This window comes from Thunnus thynnus, chromosome 8, assembly GCF_963924715.1.
Source record: "Thunnus thynnus chromosome 8, fThuThy2.1, whole genome shotgun sequence".
In the NCBI taxonomy this organism is placed as follows: Eukaryota; Metazoa; Chordata; class Actinopteri; order Scombriformes; family Scombridae; genus Thunnus; species Thunnus thynnus.
This window is the reverse complement of record NC_089524.1, coordinates 5548767-5567159: the sequence shown is the minus strand read 5'-3', so window position 1 is coordinate 5567159 and position 18393 is coordinate 5548767. Positions and strand designations below refer to the sequence as shown.

At 40.3% G+C, this 18393-nt stretch overlaps 1 protein-coding gene across 1 annotated transcript in view; it reads right to left on the bottom strand.

Moving 5' to 3' along the window:
- Positions 1–18393, bottom strand: part of gmds (GDP-mannose 4,6-dehydratase) — a 198313-nt gene that overhangs the window by 128464 nt on the left and 51456 nt on the right. The window contains exons 5-6 of the mRNA XM_067596208.1: positions 2604–2796; positions 1245–1349 (exon numbers count right to left, since the gene is read on the bottom strand). Coding sequence (XP_067452309.1) covers positions 1245–1349; positions 2604–2796 — 298 coding nt within the window. The remainder of the gene's footprint in view (positions 1–1244; positions 1350–2603; positions 2797–18393) is intronic.

The following is an 18393-nucleotide window of genomic DNA, read 5'->3' as shown; positions in this document are numbered from 1 at the left end:
CATTAGGGTTTACTGGCTGACCCCTGACCTTGTCTGGGGTCGTGGCCAGGGCCTTCATTAGGGGATAAATCATAAACACCTGAGCAACCGACCTGGGTTGCAGCGCTAGGGATGCAGTCATGTGGTATTCATTTTGGGTCGCGGTGGCGTGTAAATTGGGTTAGACCAGCGCCTGCGACCCTCAGGGCTCAGAGCACATATTAAAAATGTGACCACAACCCACTCACTATGTGTCAGAATGTGTGTGTGTATGTGTGTGTGTGTGTGTGTCGACTAGTTGTGAGAAACCCGGCTCCACCGGTGAATGAATATGACTTTATATAGAGCATGTAATTGAATACTTTTACACAATCCAACAATGGTTTAAATTCTGTTTCACTGCTTTACTGTGAGGTTTGTGTGAATGATGTCAACATTTGTTCCTTATTAGCAAATAAATGATTTAATAGACCATCTGATAAAAACTTTTTTTCAAATTATTTGCTTTCAATATCACAATAACATTAACCATGAGATGGTTATTGTTGATATCGTGTGATGTATTTATGGAACTATGTTAAATTATATGATGTATGCCTACATTTGAACTACATAAGATGCTGTGTTGTGGCTTCAGAGTGGGATTTGATTTCCTTTAAAGTTGTAATCCTTAAGATTTGAGTTAAGGCTGATTTTGGTGACATCTGTAATTACCGGTGGTCTCAACAAGTGCAGTTTAATACTACAGCAAACACTTGTCGAGCAGCTTCTTCGTCAGAAACATAATAGAAAACAAATCAAAGACAGACAAGGTTATCTATGTGTCCATATAGAGATGATTACTGACTGTAAATACGTTAAATTGCTAATTTAGAAAACATGCAGACCGTAAATGTCATCAAAAACTAGCCTTGATTTCATGAATATCTTAATTTGTTGCAATGCATTGTAACATTTGAGTATTAATTCCATTATTTTGCATTTTTTCAGTGTTTACCAATTAAAAACCCTTGATTATCCTTATTTGCCCTATTTTTTTTTTTTTTTTTTTTAAAAGCCTTATTCTAGTCTAAAAGCCTTGCCTGATCATTACAATCAGTTAGCTGACAGGAGTCATCAATTTAAATGAATGTTTTTACATCCCCGTATACTCCCTTTTCTCTTCTATCACTATCGGATGCTACAACGACCCGATTCCCACATTAGGGATGAAAAACAACCACGGTTTTGGCGGTTGACGTTACGTTGCCGTGCTACGCTCTCACCTCTCCTCGGGCTCTCATGGTTAAAGAGGATCCCGTTGACAGAAAACATGTTGTAGGCCTCTCGGAAGTTCACCACAATCCAGTAGGCGTACAGCTTAGCGGCACCTGAGAGGAAAGACGAGAGTGACACAGGAAGACAAGAAACAACAAGACAGAAACAGATTAGGACAGTTGTTTTTGGCACATTCACACAGAAAAAAAAGAAGATATATCACTTTACACAAAACCCAACAGTCCATTCAGATGTGCAGTCACTCCCCTATCGACTGTAACCGTGCACGAGCAGGCTTTTCACACTTGTGGGTCCGATATTGAAGGCGACGTGATGATTTTATTCACTCCATCAACAAATAAAATCTTCACCCAGCTACTGTTGAATCTAACAGGATGACAATCTAAACAGCGAGAAAACAGGGATCCTTTCTTCTCAAAGCTACAGAAAGACCATAAAAGAGAGAAAGATTTGGTGCAGTAACTACGCTACATGTCATATTTGAACACAGCAAGTACCACATATCATATTTCACCGTCAAGAACATTCACCGCAGTCTCCTTCTGATTGACCAAAAGCGGGCTTGTACAGAAAGTTCTCCCCTCTTTTCCTCTCACAACCTTCCTCCTCCTCCTCCTCCTCCTCCTCCTCCTCCCTTCGTCTGTGATGAGGGGAATACCAGAGCGAGCTGAGGGAGGCGCCTGTTGATTAAGCCGTAGGTCAGGATGTACACTTGGAGGTGAAGGGAGGTCGCCATGGTAACCCTCCCCACCACCACCACCTCCCACCTTCCCGAGTCTAATTAATAGAGGAGCAGCCCTCCTCATGATGGTATGCACCTCCCATGCAGCCTCAGATTGAGTGCTGACAGATGGGGAAAGTGTCAGAGAGGGAGAGCATTTAGACAACAGAGAACATGAAACCTGATCGCTCACACACGTGTACAACCTCTCTGAGTGTGTGTGTGTGTGTGTGTGTGTGTGTGTGTTGAAAGTGAGTGCTGAGTGGATATAAAGGTGTCTTTGTTAAAGTGAGAGCCACTCCAGTCTTCAGTCAGACATTTGGCCTCGGGGTGTGTGGAGTGCTCTGAGCACTGAAGCCCCCCTCTATTCACTCACACACACACACACACACACACACATACGCACACACACACACACACACACATTCATACAAACATTCATACAAGGAAAAAAGTGCTGCTGCAGAGGTCTCAAGCAATCTGTGTGTTTGTGTGCCCATACATGGTCATATTCAATCGTCTGACGAATGGCGCAAGGTAGAAAAACGTTAGGTAATCATGTGAGTGTGTGTGTGTTTCCACATGGATCTGTGTTATATGCTGTGTGTGTGTGTGTGTGTATTACCGTAAGGTGAGCGAGGGTAAAAGGGTGTGGTTTCCTTCTGAGGGATCTCCTGGACTTTGCCGTACAACTCGCTGGTGGAGGCCTGGTAGAATCGCACGTTGTTGGTCAGACCGCACGTCTTTATGGCGTCCAAGAGACGCAGCGTTCCCACGCCGTCCACGTTAGCCGTGTACTCGGCCAACTCGAAGGAGATCTGAAGAAGAGGAGGGAGAAAGAGACGGAGATAAATGTTAACATGATCAGTCATTTAATTAATCCAGTGTAGCAGAGACCAAAGCTGAAGACTTGAGACTTGGACTAGAGTCAGATTTAAAGTCTTAAAGAAAAGATTTGATTTGAGGCTTGAAAGCAAAAAACAGTCTCAATTTTTGACCTGATAAAATACCAATAAATCTAAATCATTAATTAACTCAGCTTTAAAAGAATGTACTAGTCAACATTCAGAGGACTGAAATACGTTCAGTTAATGAGGACTCAAGACTCGCTTCGGTCTCGATTGACTTGAAACTTTACTTGGATTTCATCCCAAAAGGCTTCAAGCTTAGCTGACAATGTTCTAAATGGACTTTGTCTTTATTGGCTTCATTTACTGAATCTTCTATATCTGGCACGTTGCCGTATTTACACTGGAAAAGTGCCACCGATCGTGTCTTCCACATTTAAATTTTGAGGTTCTGGTAGCGTCAGCGATCAGAGTCGACTACTATCGTTTTTTCCTGTGAGGGCTCGAATTTTTTTTTATTATTCTTTAAAATGTAATGAGATTACATTTAGAATGACACACAACAGGAAAAGCCTCACATTGGAGCAGCTGGAACCAGTAAATATCTGTTTTCTTGATAAATGACTTAAACTATTCTCATAATCAATTCATTGTTTCAGCACAAGACTCATATTTTCAAATTAATTTAAGAGATGCCCTTTTCAATCATTATATAGGATATTTCCAAAGTAAAAGTAACATAAAGTAATGCAAACTGAGTAACACTCGACTTTTAATGAAGAAATCTGAAAAAAAAAAAAGGTCAAAAGGTCACGCACAAGTTAAACCACATAAAAATTTCTTTCAATTAAAAGGTCACATTTCACACATAAAATCCACAAATTCTCCCCCTAAAAGAAGGTGGGAGGCGGACTACGTGTTGTTTCTGGAGTCCATCAGAGCCAATCAGAAAGCTCATACCTCAAAACTAAACACTCCAACTCCCAGAATGCCTGTTTCCATGGTTGAGGGCCAAGAAGGGGGAGGTAACTTAATGAACACTTGGGGGGAAATTAAGTTTAAATTAGAAATGGATGTGTGCGTGCGTGTGAGTGTGTGCTTGCTCGCTCTGTGTGCGCTGCTTGTGTGTTTGTGCCAGGTTGGCCTCAGGCACCAAATCAGGCGTGACGGTTAAAAGCCTTGCCGGTTAGTGGTCACCACACCTGGAGCGAGAGGCATGAGCCCCGTCTGTACCGAGGAAACGCTGTGGCCCTTTAGTGCTTCCACGCCGGCGCTGTACGCACGGCCAGATAAAGACCCCTTATTTCAAACTGGGAACCAAGAACAACTGGGCCTCTATTCCACTCGTAGTCCATATACACACACACACGCACCGACACACACACAGTGAGCAGGTTTGATCAGGTTCAATTACACTCCACTGCTCGGTGTAATTACCTGTGACGCTGCACTCACACTTTTACTTTGCATTCTGGCATTTTCATTTACATCATTTTAAAAGGAGTAAGAGAGGGGACACTTAATACACTGACACATACTGTACGTTACATAATGACGTTTTCTACAGCTTTAATACAGGTTTATAACAGCGAACACAAGGGGCGGACACAGTAAGAGCAACACCTGCACGACTGAATCCAAACCAAAAACTCCACAAACCTCAAAAATTAAATAAAACTCCTCTCTGAATTAATCTCAATGGAAACTAAATATTATGAGCTTCACATAGCTGCACCATTATTTATCTCAGAGTGAATGTTGACCCGAAGCAATTCGTTTTCAGTTGCATCTCTAGAGTTCAAGTGCGACTCATTAATCAACTCGGTTCACTTAATCTTCTTCGTCCCTGAGGGAAATTCAGTTTGCATATTTATATATATAATAACACCAGTGCAAACACTTACAAATGATAAAACGATGTGTCAGATGCAGTGGAGCTGAAATTTGAGCAAAAATGTTTAAAGTCACATATTTCTGCAGGAGTTTATATGAAAAATTTGCCAATTCAGACCAATTCAGAGTTCTTGTACAGCTGCCGGTGTGTTTATTCCTTTAGCATTTTAGCATTTCTGAATAAAAAACAGTTTCTAGGAAAACTTGTTGATATTTCTCAAAGTGAGATATTGAATTTTTGTGATTGGTATCAAACAATGTAAATGATACCGAGGCCTTTTCACTATAAAGTCAATCACTACTCTAAAATTTTCAGTGGATGTCAAAATATAAATGGACACAGTTTATATATTAAACAGTGGGCGTCCTCTTTCGATAGCGTCCTAAATACTAAATATAAATGAGTTTAGTTCAATCCTGTATGTAAAATGTATCTGAAGGATCGACTAGTCTCGACGTATAAACTGTCACCTGTCAAGTCGACTGCTTTTGTCGATCATTTTCTTTCCTTTTCATTTGTTCTCTTATATTCTTTTCTATCTTTCTCTTTTCTGTAAAAACGGACAGCAAACACAAAATGTGTCACGTCAGGGTTGTTCAGGTCAGGAGCGGTTGCCGTCAGCGTCGGTGCATGTCGGCTCCTGATGAAGCCTGAAACCCAAAACAGACAATACCTGCTTTCATGTTCAGTGAAGGGGAGGGGAACGAGACCGATTCCCTCGTCAGCGCCAGACAGAATGTAAACCCCCAGCTCCCTCAGGTCCACCTTCATCTCTTCCTCTTCCGTCACTGCGGAACTCCTCCTCTCCTCCACCTTTTCCTTCCTTGTTCATTTCTCCTCCTGCTCTGTCACTGCTCGCATTCCCTAGACTTCATAAACTGTATTTCATGCTGCTACCTCCCTAAGCGAGAACCCCCTCCTCTCTCTCTCTGTCCTGCTGTCTGTGTGTGAACTTGTCCATTCCTCTTGTTTTTCTTCCACCAAAGAGGTCTGCGGTGCACACATACACACACATACACACACACCGGGTATCAAAACCAGCTGAGAGGGGCAGGGTCCAGGATGCCTTGACAGCTTAAATCAAACAAATTGCCTTAATGCCTCCATTCTCTGTCATTATGTAAGGCAGGGCTTGAGCGCTGACGGTTTAAAGGCCAGACGTTTGTGTACATCACTGTGTGTGTGTGTGTGTGTGTGTGTGTGTGTGTCTGCTGGGGGGGGGGGGGGGGGGTGGCTGCTGGGCCCCTCGGTCAACCTGGCAGATATTGTTCTGTTCTGGGAAGCCAGCCAGGCTCTGTCAGCATTGGGGGTCCGCCGACGAGGAAAATATCCTGACCCCGAAAAAAGCGATCCATTTAAAAAAGGTTCTAAATGTACAGGATATATGCGCCGCATTTGGTGGTTTCATTTCTTTCCTGCTCACACAAGGCCTGCTGAAATGCATGCTTGAGACTGGGGAATGTTTCTCTGCACATGTGTGTGTGTGTGTTCACGTATAACAGTGTCGGTGTGTGTCTTGACAGATGTATAAATATGAGCTACATTTATTCAGCCGTGGCCTCTCTCCACATACCTGCATGGCCTTCTATACAGGATAATATGTAGGCATTAAGATGTATATACACAGTAGTTGAAGAGTGTAGAGTTGTATTGTGCAATCGGATAAAGGAGAGTAAGTCAATTGCTTAGGAGTTTAGAAGCAAAATGCTGAAATGATTGTAATTTTAATGCTAATTTCAGTAAATTTAAGATTATATTTGCTGGTTAGAGCTTCAGAGAGGAAAAGATTAGCTTGTGTTCCTGTTTCATATGATTATAATATGAACATTTTCAGGTTATTTGGCATTAGATAATGCAAAATTGTTTTTTAAGTAAGAGACCATTTTTTGATCAACAATTATCCATTTAAGAATATATATATATATATATATATATCAACCAATCTAACACCTGCTGATGATCATATCAGAGATATGCTCTGATTAATATGAATGCAGTTGATCCGAGACACACTAGCAGGACAATTTTAACGTCAGTCTTGATGTTTGTCATTTATGTGTAAAAGTTACGGCTTTGATAGGATGTAAAAAGATTTGTTGAAATTCTACTATACAGCAAATTTTCTTAGATTTTTTCAATTTTTAATATCAGTTTTGTTTATTCTTTTTTTCAGAATATACAAAATTTGACAATATACTAAATTCCTTTATCAGCTCACATGAGGGTCTTCATAGTATTTAAATTCTGAATTTGCAAGAGGTCCCCGGGTTCAAATTCCTGGACGAGCCCCCAATTTGTCACAACCTGGCTCAAGGCTGGACAAAGAGGAGGGGGGAGACCACACATGAGTTATAACTAAAAATAGATTTATTGTACATAACTTAAAGATAAATGAAACTAAACACAACCAAAATCAACATAGTGGAAGCCAGAGGGGAAAGAGGGCAAATGACTGGACTGCCTCCAGCTTATATGGAAGTCCAGGTGAGCCGAATCCTCCTGACGACCCAACAACCAGGCTCCTGCAGGTAGAGGACTCGGAGTCTGTTCTAAGAGGGTCGTCACAGTATTCATAACAGAAATTATACATCGTCCTCAACCTGGATTATTATAATTACCTGAGCTGTCCTCCCCATTAGAAAACCCCATCCACCAGAGTCACTGAAAACTGCAGAGAAGTTTGTGTATGAATGTGTAAATTCAAATTCAATAAATGAGCCTTACGTATGGTTTTTTATTTCCTTTTCTCTGCTGGGATACCTTAAGATAATGAGCATATAATGATCTTTTGATGTCCTATAAGATCTTTTACAAAAAAAAAAGTTTAATAAGCCAAAACAGCGAGCCCTATGCAACACCAACCCTGCTGCCTGGTCCACTGCTGTTTGTTCAGAGGCATCAACACAGTGAAACACTCTGATGCAGCTGATTAATCACTTCTGTGGTAAACCGTCATTATGCCTCAGATTTCAGATAAATTACTGAACAAACTAGTGAAAGCTGACGGACCGGCCCCCTCTATGAGCATCACGCTCTCATTATCGTGGACGACTTTGTCAAACACTGAAACTCCGGCACATTCCTGCCAACCGCAAACACTCAAATAAAGGAATTGCTAAGACGCCCTGGAGGGAAAAAGACAGAGAGAGAGAAAGAGAAGCAGGTATGGAAGAGAAGAAAAATAGAGACAGACAGAAGAGGGAGAGAGAGTGTGTGTGTGTGTGTGTGTGTGTGTGCGAGCATGCATGAGCAAGGGCGGGGGTTTGTGGAGAAAAACCACAGTCAATTACACCTTTACTCATCACATTACAGGCCAACTGAAATTAGAGCAGTCGTGTGTTAACAGGGCAAAGACAAACAGGCTGAATTCCCTGCAGGAGAGGGAGGTTTAGACCCAACCTGGCAACCCACGCACCACCAGACAGATCAATTACTCCGCTTTCATCAACTCGACTACAGTTTCACTCATCTGCATTATGAATCCAGTACCTGGATATAAACTCCACTTTCCACTGCAAAACATGAAGCCCTGGTGCAGCATTGCTCCACTGAGGGTTTGGAAAATGATGTTTTCCTTTGCATCACTAATCAGAAGGAGCAAACAGTTGAGGGCGAATCACTTTTAAAGTGGTAATTTGAGAAACAATAAACCTTTTACTTCTAATTCACAAAATCTTCAGAAGGGTTGGCCTACGGCGGCTGCAGCTGTGTTTACAACGTAGCACCAAAAACGTCTTGGGAATTAATTATTTAATAGAAAATTAAAGCTGTTGTCGGCAAGATTATTCTTAATCATTCGCTCATATTTGTTGACTTACTGGGAGGTTCAGTCTTTATAGATGTGTGTTGGCCAGCTACTAAAATCCCGGTTTACGAGGAGGTTGGCCGTCGGATTTCTCTCTTACGCAGACTGGACGCGATGACGTACATCAAGTCGACAGATTCTATTAATTTTCTACGGAGGGGCAGGAGATGAAGAGGAGATCAAATTCTGTTTTGGGGTATTTTGGTTTCGGTCAGCAGTTTCAGACTCGGTTGAGGTTGGAGGGAGTGAACAGGCTCCGACTCAGACTCAGCCCTAAAATGGCCTGACGGTATTTATTTGCATACATTCTCACACAGAGGTTGAGTTTGCTGCTCTCATTTTTAATTCTTCATCTGAATTTGAGAATTGACTCAGTTGTAGATGTCACTTAAAAACAGGTTTTTGCTGAGAGCCTCGAATAACCTGGTTCCAAACGTGCAATTATACTAAAATGAAATAGGCCGGCAGCATGATTATGTTCTTTCCTGAATATTTTTAAGGAAACAAAAGTTTCACCTACACACTACAGATTTATTGGCTGTCAAAGGTTCATGCCAACTGACGAACCAGCTCGTCCTCCGTTTATTCCAAAAAAAATAATGTCACTGTAGCTGAAAACATTAAAAGGCTTCTTCCAAACAATGTGTGAAGAGATTTATTGTACATAAAAAAATAAACTGCTTCACAAACGTTAAGTTTAACATAACATTTAAATGACTACAATAGTATTTTATAGAAACATGATTGTTACCAGTCAACACGTTTGAGTTTTTGTAATCCGAGGGACCGTAAAGACTAACCAGATTCTAAATTACTCTACAATTTTCCATGTTTTCACAAGCGAGCTGTTGTAGCCTAAACTACTGTTGCTGTATGCGAGCCCACACTAACAGCCCGTTCTCCAAACAGAGCTGTATCTCCATCATCGTGTATCGCTGTGTTGTGATGAAACTTCAGAAAGAATCTTTCCACCTCCAGTTCTGTCTTGTTGAAATTGTGTTACTCAAGCTCATCTACGCATAAACACACACACACACACACACACACCTGTTAGAAAAACAGAAGTACCATTTTTTTCCTTCACGCCGTGCCAAATTGCCTTTCCTTGGGACGCAGACACAATAAAATGCAAAAAAAAAAAAAAAAAAAAAAGAGTGGGAGAGTGACAGCGAGAGCAAGACAGAGGCGTGGATCTATCACACTGTATCATGCTTTGGCTCTTTGATGGTGTGTTTTCTCACTAGGAACCAAGTGTTCTTAAAGTTGTATCAAAATAACAGTATTAATCCCTCAGCCTGCGACTACCTGACATGTGATCCTCCGACAGTAAAAGTGCTGCATTCCTACTGCCGCTGCTTGCAAACATCATCAGTATTTAAACAATTCTTAAATAGCGTCGTACGCTTCATGAACACACACACACACACACACGTCATGGCGAGAAGTTCCTCTTTGTGTTCGACGGGTGACATCTGAAGGTTGAAGACTTATCATAGATACAGTGACAAGAAGAGGAAACAATACAAGCCCTTGAAGGAGCTTTAATTATAGAGAGCGCACCTGAGGGAAGTCCAAATATTTAGTATATAAATAGAGCGTCTGTTCAACCTGAACTCCCAGAATAGCATAACAGGTTCACATGGTTTACATGAGTTGTTTCATAGTCGGGTTATTGCAGGATTATTAGTTATTAGTTTACAAGCTAGAAGGAAGCGGGTAGTACAAAAAGATGCTTGTCTGTCTAAACAAAAGCATGAGAGAGTTGCAATTTCCCTGTGAAGACGTGTCACATGAATTGGATGTTTTGGCTACTCAATACAAAAGCTGAAATTATACCTTCTGTCTTGGTGACATAAATATCATCACCTGCCACTATGACATCTACATTTGAGGAATACAATTTAGAGCATGGTTCCTCAGGTCGAAATGGAAGTTTTCTGAGTTCCTAAAATGGTCTGTAAGCGCCAACACAGGTGGAAGCAGGCTAAAGGACTTGAGTCTTGTCCTTAAACAGCTCAGACTGTGGGTTTCTCTAATTTACTCTGTTTATAGTTGTGCATTAAGGGGTTACGGTGTAGCTTTGGAGCCTTTGTAGCTACATGCGCCTCCCCAGAAATGTAACTGCACATCAGGGCTGCAGAGATACCCACGTGGAGAAGTTTCTGATGCTGGTGGAGATTGGAGCGCATTTCTCCTTTTCAGTAATAAACGTCTAATAACGACATCTCTACTGTAAATGTAGATGTGGAACACAATTAAAGCAGGAGATGACTCGCGCTATACAGTATGTTTGTGTAGTGCTGCCAGCGTACCATCAACAGGTGAAATCCAACGCCCAACTAGTATTATTGCCAGGATTCCTGTTAACCCTTTGCATCAAGCATGAATCCAACAAAGAATTGTTGATATGGGCAGAAGTTTATAAAGTAACACCTGTAAACGAGAGCCTCCGCATCCCGAGAGAAGACGGGTTCGGTCCTATTAAAGCTGAAATTTTCAATGAAACTGGCTTTGTGTTTCTTAGCAACCACCTTTCATACAGAGGGGCTGAACGCATAACAGTATGCCAGCAAAATGTACCAGCATGCTCTCAAAAACAGATTTTCCACATCATTTACTCAGGTGGTTTTTTTTATTTTATTGTGGCAGTTGCCATAATGCACAATAAAAGTGCAGAGACTGAAATGAGCAGTGAAATGTTGATCAAATTACAGAGAGCTTAAAAGATAGGACTGTGAAAAGAAACTTAAGTACATTAAAAATAATTGCAACTTCAAGGTCAACAGCAATTTCTAGATATATTTACCGGGCATGACATGCATGCGTCCACCCACTAATCTCCCCTACTGATGTTCACTCATCATTACGATCATATCTTGATCTCTGCGTTTTTGTGTCTAATTACAGGCGTCTTCTGCTCTGTTAGTGCGGAGGCTGCTGCAGCTATGGCAATGAACAAATACAAGTCAAACAGATCAGGTGGATCTGAGAGAGACAGATGGGGACGTGGGAGGGTGGGTGGGTAGCGCTCGTGTAGAGAGATGTGTGCAGCGAGAGCAGTATGTCAGGGCAGGTAGACTGAGAGTTAGAGATGGGCTGTCAAACTCAGGATTTATGTAGTGGAGTCTGGAAAGTCCCTGTCTGCCTCCCGGCACTCCGCTCTCCTCTCTCACTCCCTCTCTCTCTCTCTTTTTCTCTGCATCTTTCTTTTTTTTTTTTTTTTTTTTGTTTTGATGGCATCAATATGACGAACAGGTGGTGGCCGATCTCTCCACCGCCGCTGTCCTTCTTGGAGCATGGAAATGCAGGAAATTTGAGGTCGCCTGAGCCAACGCATACAGTTTGTGGCCCAAAATCCCATCATTTTATTCTGACATTTCTACCAGTGCCAATGCCAGCCACACATCCCTACAAAGTACTCATGTTACGACGTACTTCGAATCTGACAGAATTCACTCAAAGACATACTGCAACCCACATGAAAACGTATCAAAACATTCACAGAAACTTCGACCAACAAAACCTCCGGCGCGGTCCTTTTTCTCGAATGTCCATCTGGAAAGCTCAGTGTGTTCCAAACATTTTCGCCAAAATATGGATAAACACATCTTTCATGTGGTGATATCGCCCTCCTTGAAGTGCCAAAACTCTGAAAAAGTTATATATTTAACCTTATTTTCGAAGATCTTTTGGGATATGATCATACAGTGTGACAGTGAAGAATGATGATGATAGAAGATAGATGAGAAGTTTCAGTGGCGTTATTATATTTTTTTATGTCTCACTCACCATTGGAATCAATTATAACTGACATGACACAAAATCACAACAGCTGCCTTTTTCCATGAAGGACAAAAAAAACTACATATTATTTCCATTATTGAACAAATTGGCTTTTGGTTAACCAATTAATTTGTAAAATGTTTAGAAAGCCCATCATGGTTTACAGTATTCCCTATATTCAATGTATAATTATCTAATAATAATCTTTACAGTTGTGAGGTTGGAGCCAATGAATGTTTGGTATTTTTGCCTAATTTTTGACTTAAATGATTATTCAATCATTAAACTTGTTGCTGATTAACTTCCTATCGATTGACTAACGGATTTACCAATTAATTATTTCAGCTCCAGACAAAACTACAAAAACCACATGTATTTCTTCTGCCCTCACTATGCAATGAAATAACATTAAACACATTTCCAATGAAGTTAAGGACAAAGACGACCTTTGAGATTTCACTGGAAGTAACTGTGAGAAAATAATAACAAACAAGACACTCGATGATAATACATTAAAAAGATCGTAAAGTGAATCAAGTTTCCAGTACCTGGGAAACTAGATTCACAAGTGCAGACTAGCTGTCGAATAAATTACATTATGCGTCATGCCAGAAAGAAACAAAGGATTGCCAGTGAAGCATTGAGTCTTCATAGGAAGTACAACACAGTAATTCATCTAGTAAACAAAAGAGTAGAAATTAAAAAAAGCGAAATGAGTTACGTAACAGTTTGCAATAACACTTATGCAGTAGAATAAAGGCTTGCTTGGTACAAGCTGTACACTGATCGCAGAAAAACTGAATCACTAAATCACACAGCAACGATCAAAAAAGGCTATAATTAAAGAAAACCTACAAATAATGATGCAACTAGGACATTAAAAGAAAAGATTTTTAAAAAATGCCTGTCGGTATTTGCTTGATCACAGATCTGACAAAACTCTGGATGCTATAGAACTGCGGGCCAGCAGCGGTTGCTACTAGCAACAGAATATTCAACTGAAATAGGGCTTTTACATCAGACCAGGTCGGTCCACCTTAAGCCGGGCTCAGACTACTGGAGTTTTGGGCCTATTTGTCCCCGATTCACCCGTCCCGATAATCAGAGGAGAATCTGGTCTGGGACCTTGGTCATACCGATGTTTGGCCCATCTGGTAATGTTCACAGACCCAATTTTAAACATTCAGAACTGCTTGCAGAATCATCAAGGCCACCCCGATAATTTCAAACGTGTTCGATATTTAGGATTTAAAATTTGGATGACTACTTTTCCGAGCTGGACCACAACAGCTAATGAGAGAGACACATCTACAAGAAGACGGAAGTGAATGAGAGGACTTTTGAAATGGCTACCATGAAGAAACAAAAACAAGCTGTTGTAAGGCTGAGATGGAGGAAAGGCTTGTCGATATGTGGAAAGAACACGACTGCCCATATAATGTGTCTTCCAAGACATATCATAACTGTACGGACAAAGAGAGGAGATTTACTAAATCAAGTTGGTGTACCATGTCAGTCTCCATTTTGCTTACATCTTCTTCCCTGTGAGACCGCGTAAGGTCACGGGAGATGGTGCGCTGCTCCCTCTGGCACGATAATCTTACTAATATCTTGTAGTGTGTGATGTATCATTATTTTCAAATCTTGTAGTGTGTGATGTATCATTATTTTCAAATCTTGTAGTGTGTGCATATTTGAGATAAGAGAGAAGAACATCTGTAAAGTTTCTCCTTATGTGTATGATGCAACCCGATTTCAAAATCGGTTAGAACTTTAAAACTGACGTAGTCCGAGCCAAGCCAACCCGCGATGAAATATCTCTCCACTACAGCTTCCCAGCAGGGCATAACCGTGCTGCTGCTGTCCTACTTGCTTGCAGGTCCAACCACTGCCAACTCGTGATGACCCCCCTTCTCCCCCTAAAACAAGCGGCGTGTTGCGAGATTCAACTTATGTCTGTGCGGGAAACCGGGGCAAAAGCTGTTTGTAAAAGTCTCTGTGTTCAGCTCTCAGTACTTTTGTAGCTTCTAATTGATTCTTTTGTGGTTTGAAGTTTAGTTTTTCTCCTGCATCCCTGCTTGCACTTTCAGATATCACCCTTATTTTACTGTTTCCTCATCACTTTCAGCTATATTGGAGCAGTGTTAAGTTACTGCTGATGAAAACCCAACATTTTCTTCTTTTGGTGCTTCATATTAAAAGCTTTTAAATGGCAAAATACAGAGAGAATTTTATTGTTAGCAGTGCTGTTCTACAAGAAAAACGGATCTACACAAGATCTAGAGATATGTGGAGCTATTTGTTCATAAAATCAGTTAGAAATAATTCTAGGAGGGATAGCACAAACAGAAACAGCCACAGTGATGATGATGTTTGATGAAGAGCTGTAGACAACAGCACACCTCCAGCAGGTAAACAACTTCTTTTACCCAGCTGTGCCATGTAATGGAAAAACACTTGCGGCATGCCAGCTCGATTCGAGTGCTCTCGGCGAGGCTCGGTGCGACTACCCCAAAAGCAATGGAAAAACGCAAATACAGAACCTATGTAATGACATCACATGCAGGCTAGCCTCTGTTTCTCTAGCTTCTGTAACTCAATGCAATCTCTCATTCAGTATTTCATTCATTGGTCTTTCTGAAAAAATAAAGTGTGTTCTTGGAGCTTGGAGACAACTCGGCATCCACTGCAGCAGTTGCTTTGAGAAATTGAAAACTTCTAGATTTTAAAGTCCCCCTCCACTTAAAAATATGTTTTTCTTCTCGTTGGATGTTTGAGCTTCACTGTGCAGAATACTTTATGTGACACTAGAAGGCTGTTTTCCCTTTCACCTGAAAGTGGAAAGTTTCTCCATGCTCATTGAAAATCTGATTTTAAGGGGAGGGCCTATGAGCATGATTTGTGAGATCAGATCCAGTTTGGAAGCCAAACTTGGTCCGATATTCAACTTTCAGAAGTGTGATGTGGAAACTTGACACCTCCAGTGCACATACAGTGAGAATGGACTTCACAGTGGAGTAGGGGACATCTTTTGTTCAGCAGTTAAACTTCTGAAATGAAATATATTTGCATATTTATAGATTCTAGAATTTTTCATGAGTGAGAAGGAGTAGATGCCATTTTAAGGATTTTAAGGTGGTAATTATTCTTTTTTTGTGGAAAAACCTCACCAGACACACATTACAGTTCCAAGAAGAGTATTTTTATGTCTTAATACATGTCTGGAGAAGATCTTTAACAAAGTTAAACAATTACTTTGTGAACACAGAAAAAACTACAACACTTCCTTATAAAGTCAACTTTTTAATTGCAACCTGTGCTGTTTAAAAACTTCTACAGAGTTTGCTCCTCTCTGTCCTGCTGTGATTACAGACATGTCTGAGCTACCTGAAACCCCTTGACTCACCTGCAGACTCGCCTCTTCTGTTGAGCTGTGACATTTAGCCTGCAAACGTCTAAAGCTTACTGGAAACAGTGTTTGTTAAAGGCTGCTAAAAACATAAATATCGTATAGATCACAATATTAAATCATTCCAAAAACTTAAATCTTTATCTAAACATATTAAGCAAGCCACACGACATACTGCTGAGAAAGCTTCTGTTCCAAGGCTGAATTTTTTAGTTATTACAAATGTAATGCAAATAATGCGAATGTAAATGACATTTTGAATGAGTCACTTAACCTTAACCTAATTTAGTGAGGGTGGAATTACAGGACTAATTTAAATGAGACTGCCGCAAGAGTCAAAATTGCTTCTATTATCCTCCAGTATTTCAACAAGAGTTACAACTAAAAACTTTCTAGAAACAAACATTCAGCCATATAATTATATCGTGAGTAAAGAGAAAGGTAATGCATCAGCTGGTCCACGCCCTGCAAGTAGTCAGACGATCTTTACTTCTGTGCCTGGTCATAACTTCCTGTTGTTCTGTTAGTACAGTACCAGTTAAATATGTGTTTATATAAATAATTAGCTATATTTTTATATGTATATGGAGGATAAATGTATGTAATGTCAAATCTACTTATATTCTAGTTTAATTTAGTTATGCTTCAGTTTTTCTGTTGGATTTTTTCTGTTGAAATTGGAAACAACATGTATGAAATCAACTTAATCGGAAAAAAAAAAGAAACATTTGTAGGGGAAAGAATTTTAAAAAGCGAGAGATGAAAGGTGGGAAAGGAAGAAAATCTGATCCGTGAAGAGTCTTAAAAAAAAAGTGCTTATTAGGAGAGCAGAGGTGCAGTCTTACACCCCATTCCTTTAGCATTGGATAAGAGCGTCTGGAATGGGAACTCCCTGGAAAAGTCAATCAAGGAAAGAAGAACCCCTTCATTCCTCCCTTCCCTCGATCGCCTGATCTAGCCTGCAGACATTTACCGCCAATCAATCACTTCTACCTCGCGAATATAAACACGCGTGTGAACATGGCAACAGGTCTTACTTGCAGCGGGTTGTGGTCACGCCCTGGGGGCTGTGTGGAGCAATCGCACCAAACACACACAAACAAACACTGACACACATGAATACACAGGTAGAAATTGTTTCGTCATTAGTGACATTTTTCAGGAATTTAGCCGGAGACATTGGGTGGGTGGGGGTAAGGCGACGTCCACACTACAAACAGCTAGAGAAAGGGGGTAGATGTTGCCGGTCGACTGCGCTGATCGAGTTATTAATGCTGGCCTTAAATGAAGTGGAACAGTATTTCGTCTGCTGTTGCAATGAAACTCTCTAATGACCTTTTGAAGCTACATCTTGAAAAGTCATTTTACAGCATAAACAAAAATACAAAAGGGAAAAATTCCCCAAAAACTCAAAGCACACTGCTTCATGGAGGTACAGAAGTTAAAGAGCCTTTAACGGAGCGTCCCGGTAGCCAAATGGCTATGTGGCACTGCCACATAACGGCAACGTCCCTGGTTCAATTCCATCCAGAGACCTTTGTTGTATGTCATATCCATCTCTGTCTCCCTTTGTTTCCTGTCTGCCTCTTCACTGCCCACTGTCCAATTAAGCCAAAAAAATTATCTTTTAAAAAAAAAAAGAAAGAAAGAAAATGAAAGATCACAGAGAGAGTTGGATGGGACAGAAAATTGGCTGCATGCTACAAAACCACATACCAAGGCTGTGCATGCAACAGCATTGTCTTAGAAAAGCTTGTCCACAATACAATGAGAGATCAGCATTTTCAAATTCCTCCACTCTGGAGTGTATTTTTATAAAGCACTGTTTCTAGGGGTGACTGATCAAATGGAGACAAAAGATGTTTTTATGTTTATTTGTATTAGTGTGGACATGAGTGTGACATAATTGTTTGAAAAAAGAAAAATGAGTCAATGACAATGTTAGGAGCAACTTATACAGTACTTTTCAATGTAAAAGTTCAAAAATGCTGACAACAGATGCAAGAAAAAAGCAAGAAATGAACCACATCACTAAACTGTGCATCCAAAGAACAGTTAATCGTCTCTCAGCCACACGGATGTCGTACTGACACGCTGGAGTTAACTTAAGGCTCTGAAACATCTTTAAAATCACTAACTTTATCTTTAAATCTTTAAAATTTTCTATTGTAAAATCTTATAGGATCTAGTTCTTCACCTACAGTGTTTCTACTAGAGCAATCTACTCTACCTTCCCATTCTTGATGGTTTTCAAAATGTTTTTACTGACAAAAATGTATCAGAAATGTAAATTTAAAGTGTTAGGACCCTGTACACCTCTTAATATGACAATATCAATTCAAAGGATGACTTAATTTAACCATTATATATTATGATAACTGTACATGTAATTCACAAGTTGACTAATTATTACACTCGTTCAAATATGCCTTTTTTACATCTTTCCCACTACATTTTCTGATGTTTTCCATATTAAGTAGTAAAGCCATTGTACATTTTGCTATTGGAAAAGTGCAATCATTGTGAAATGGAGATGTTTATTGTGTTGAATTTAACAGAAGTGCTGGTGTTGCTAAATTATACAATTTAAAAAAAACATTTTTTAAAAGTTTTGCAACTTTTAGATTTTATTGAGTAGTTAAAGGACTTTGTAGCTGAGCTACTTGTTGCACATTT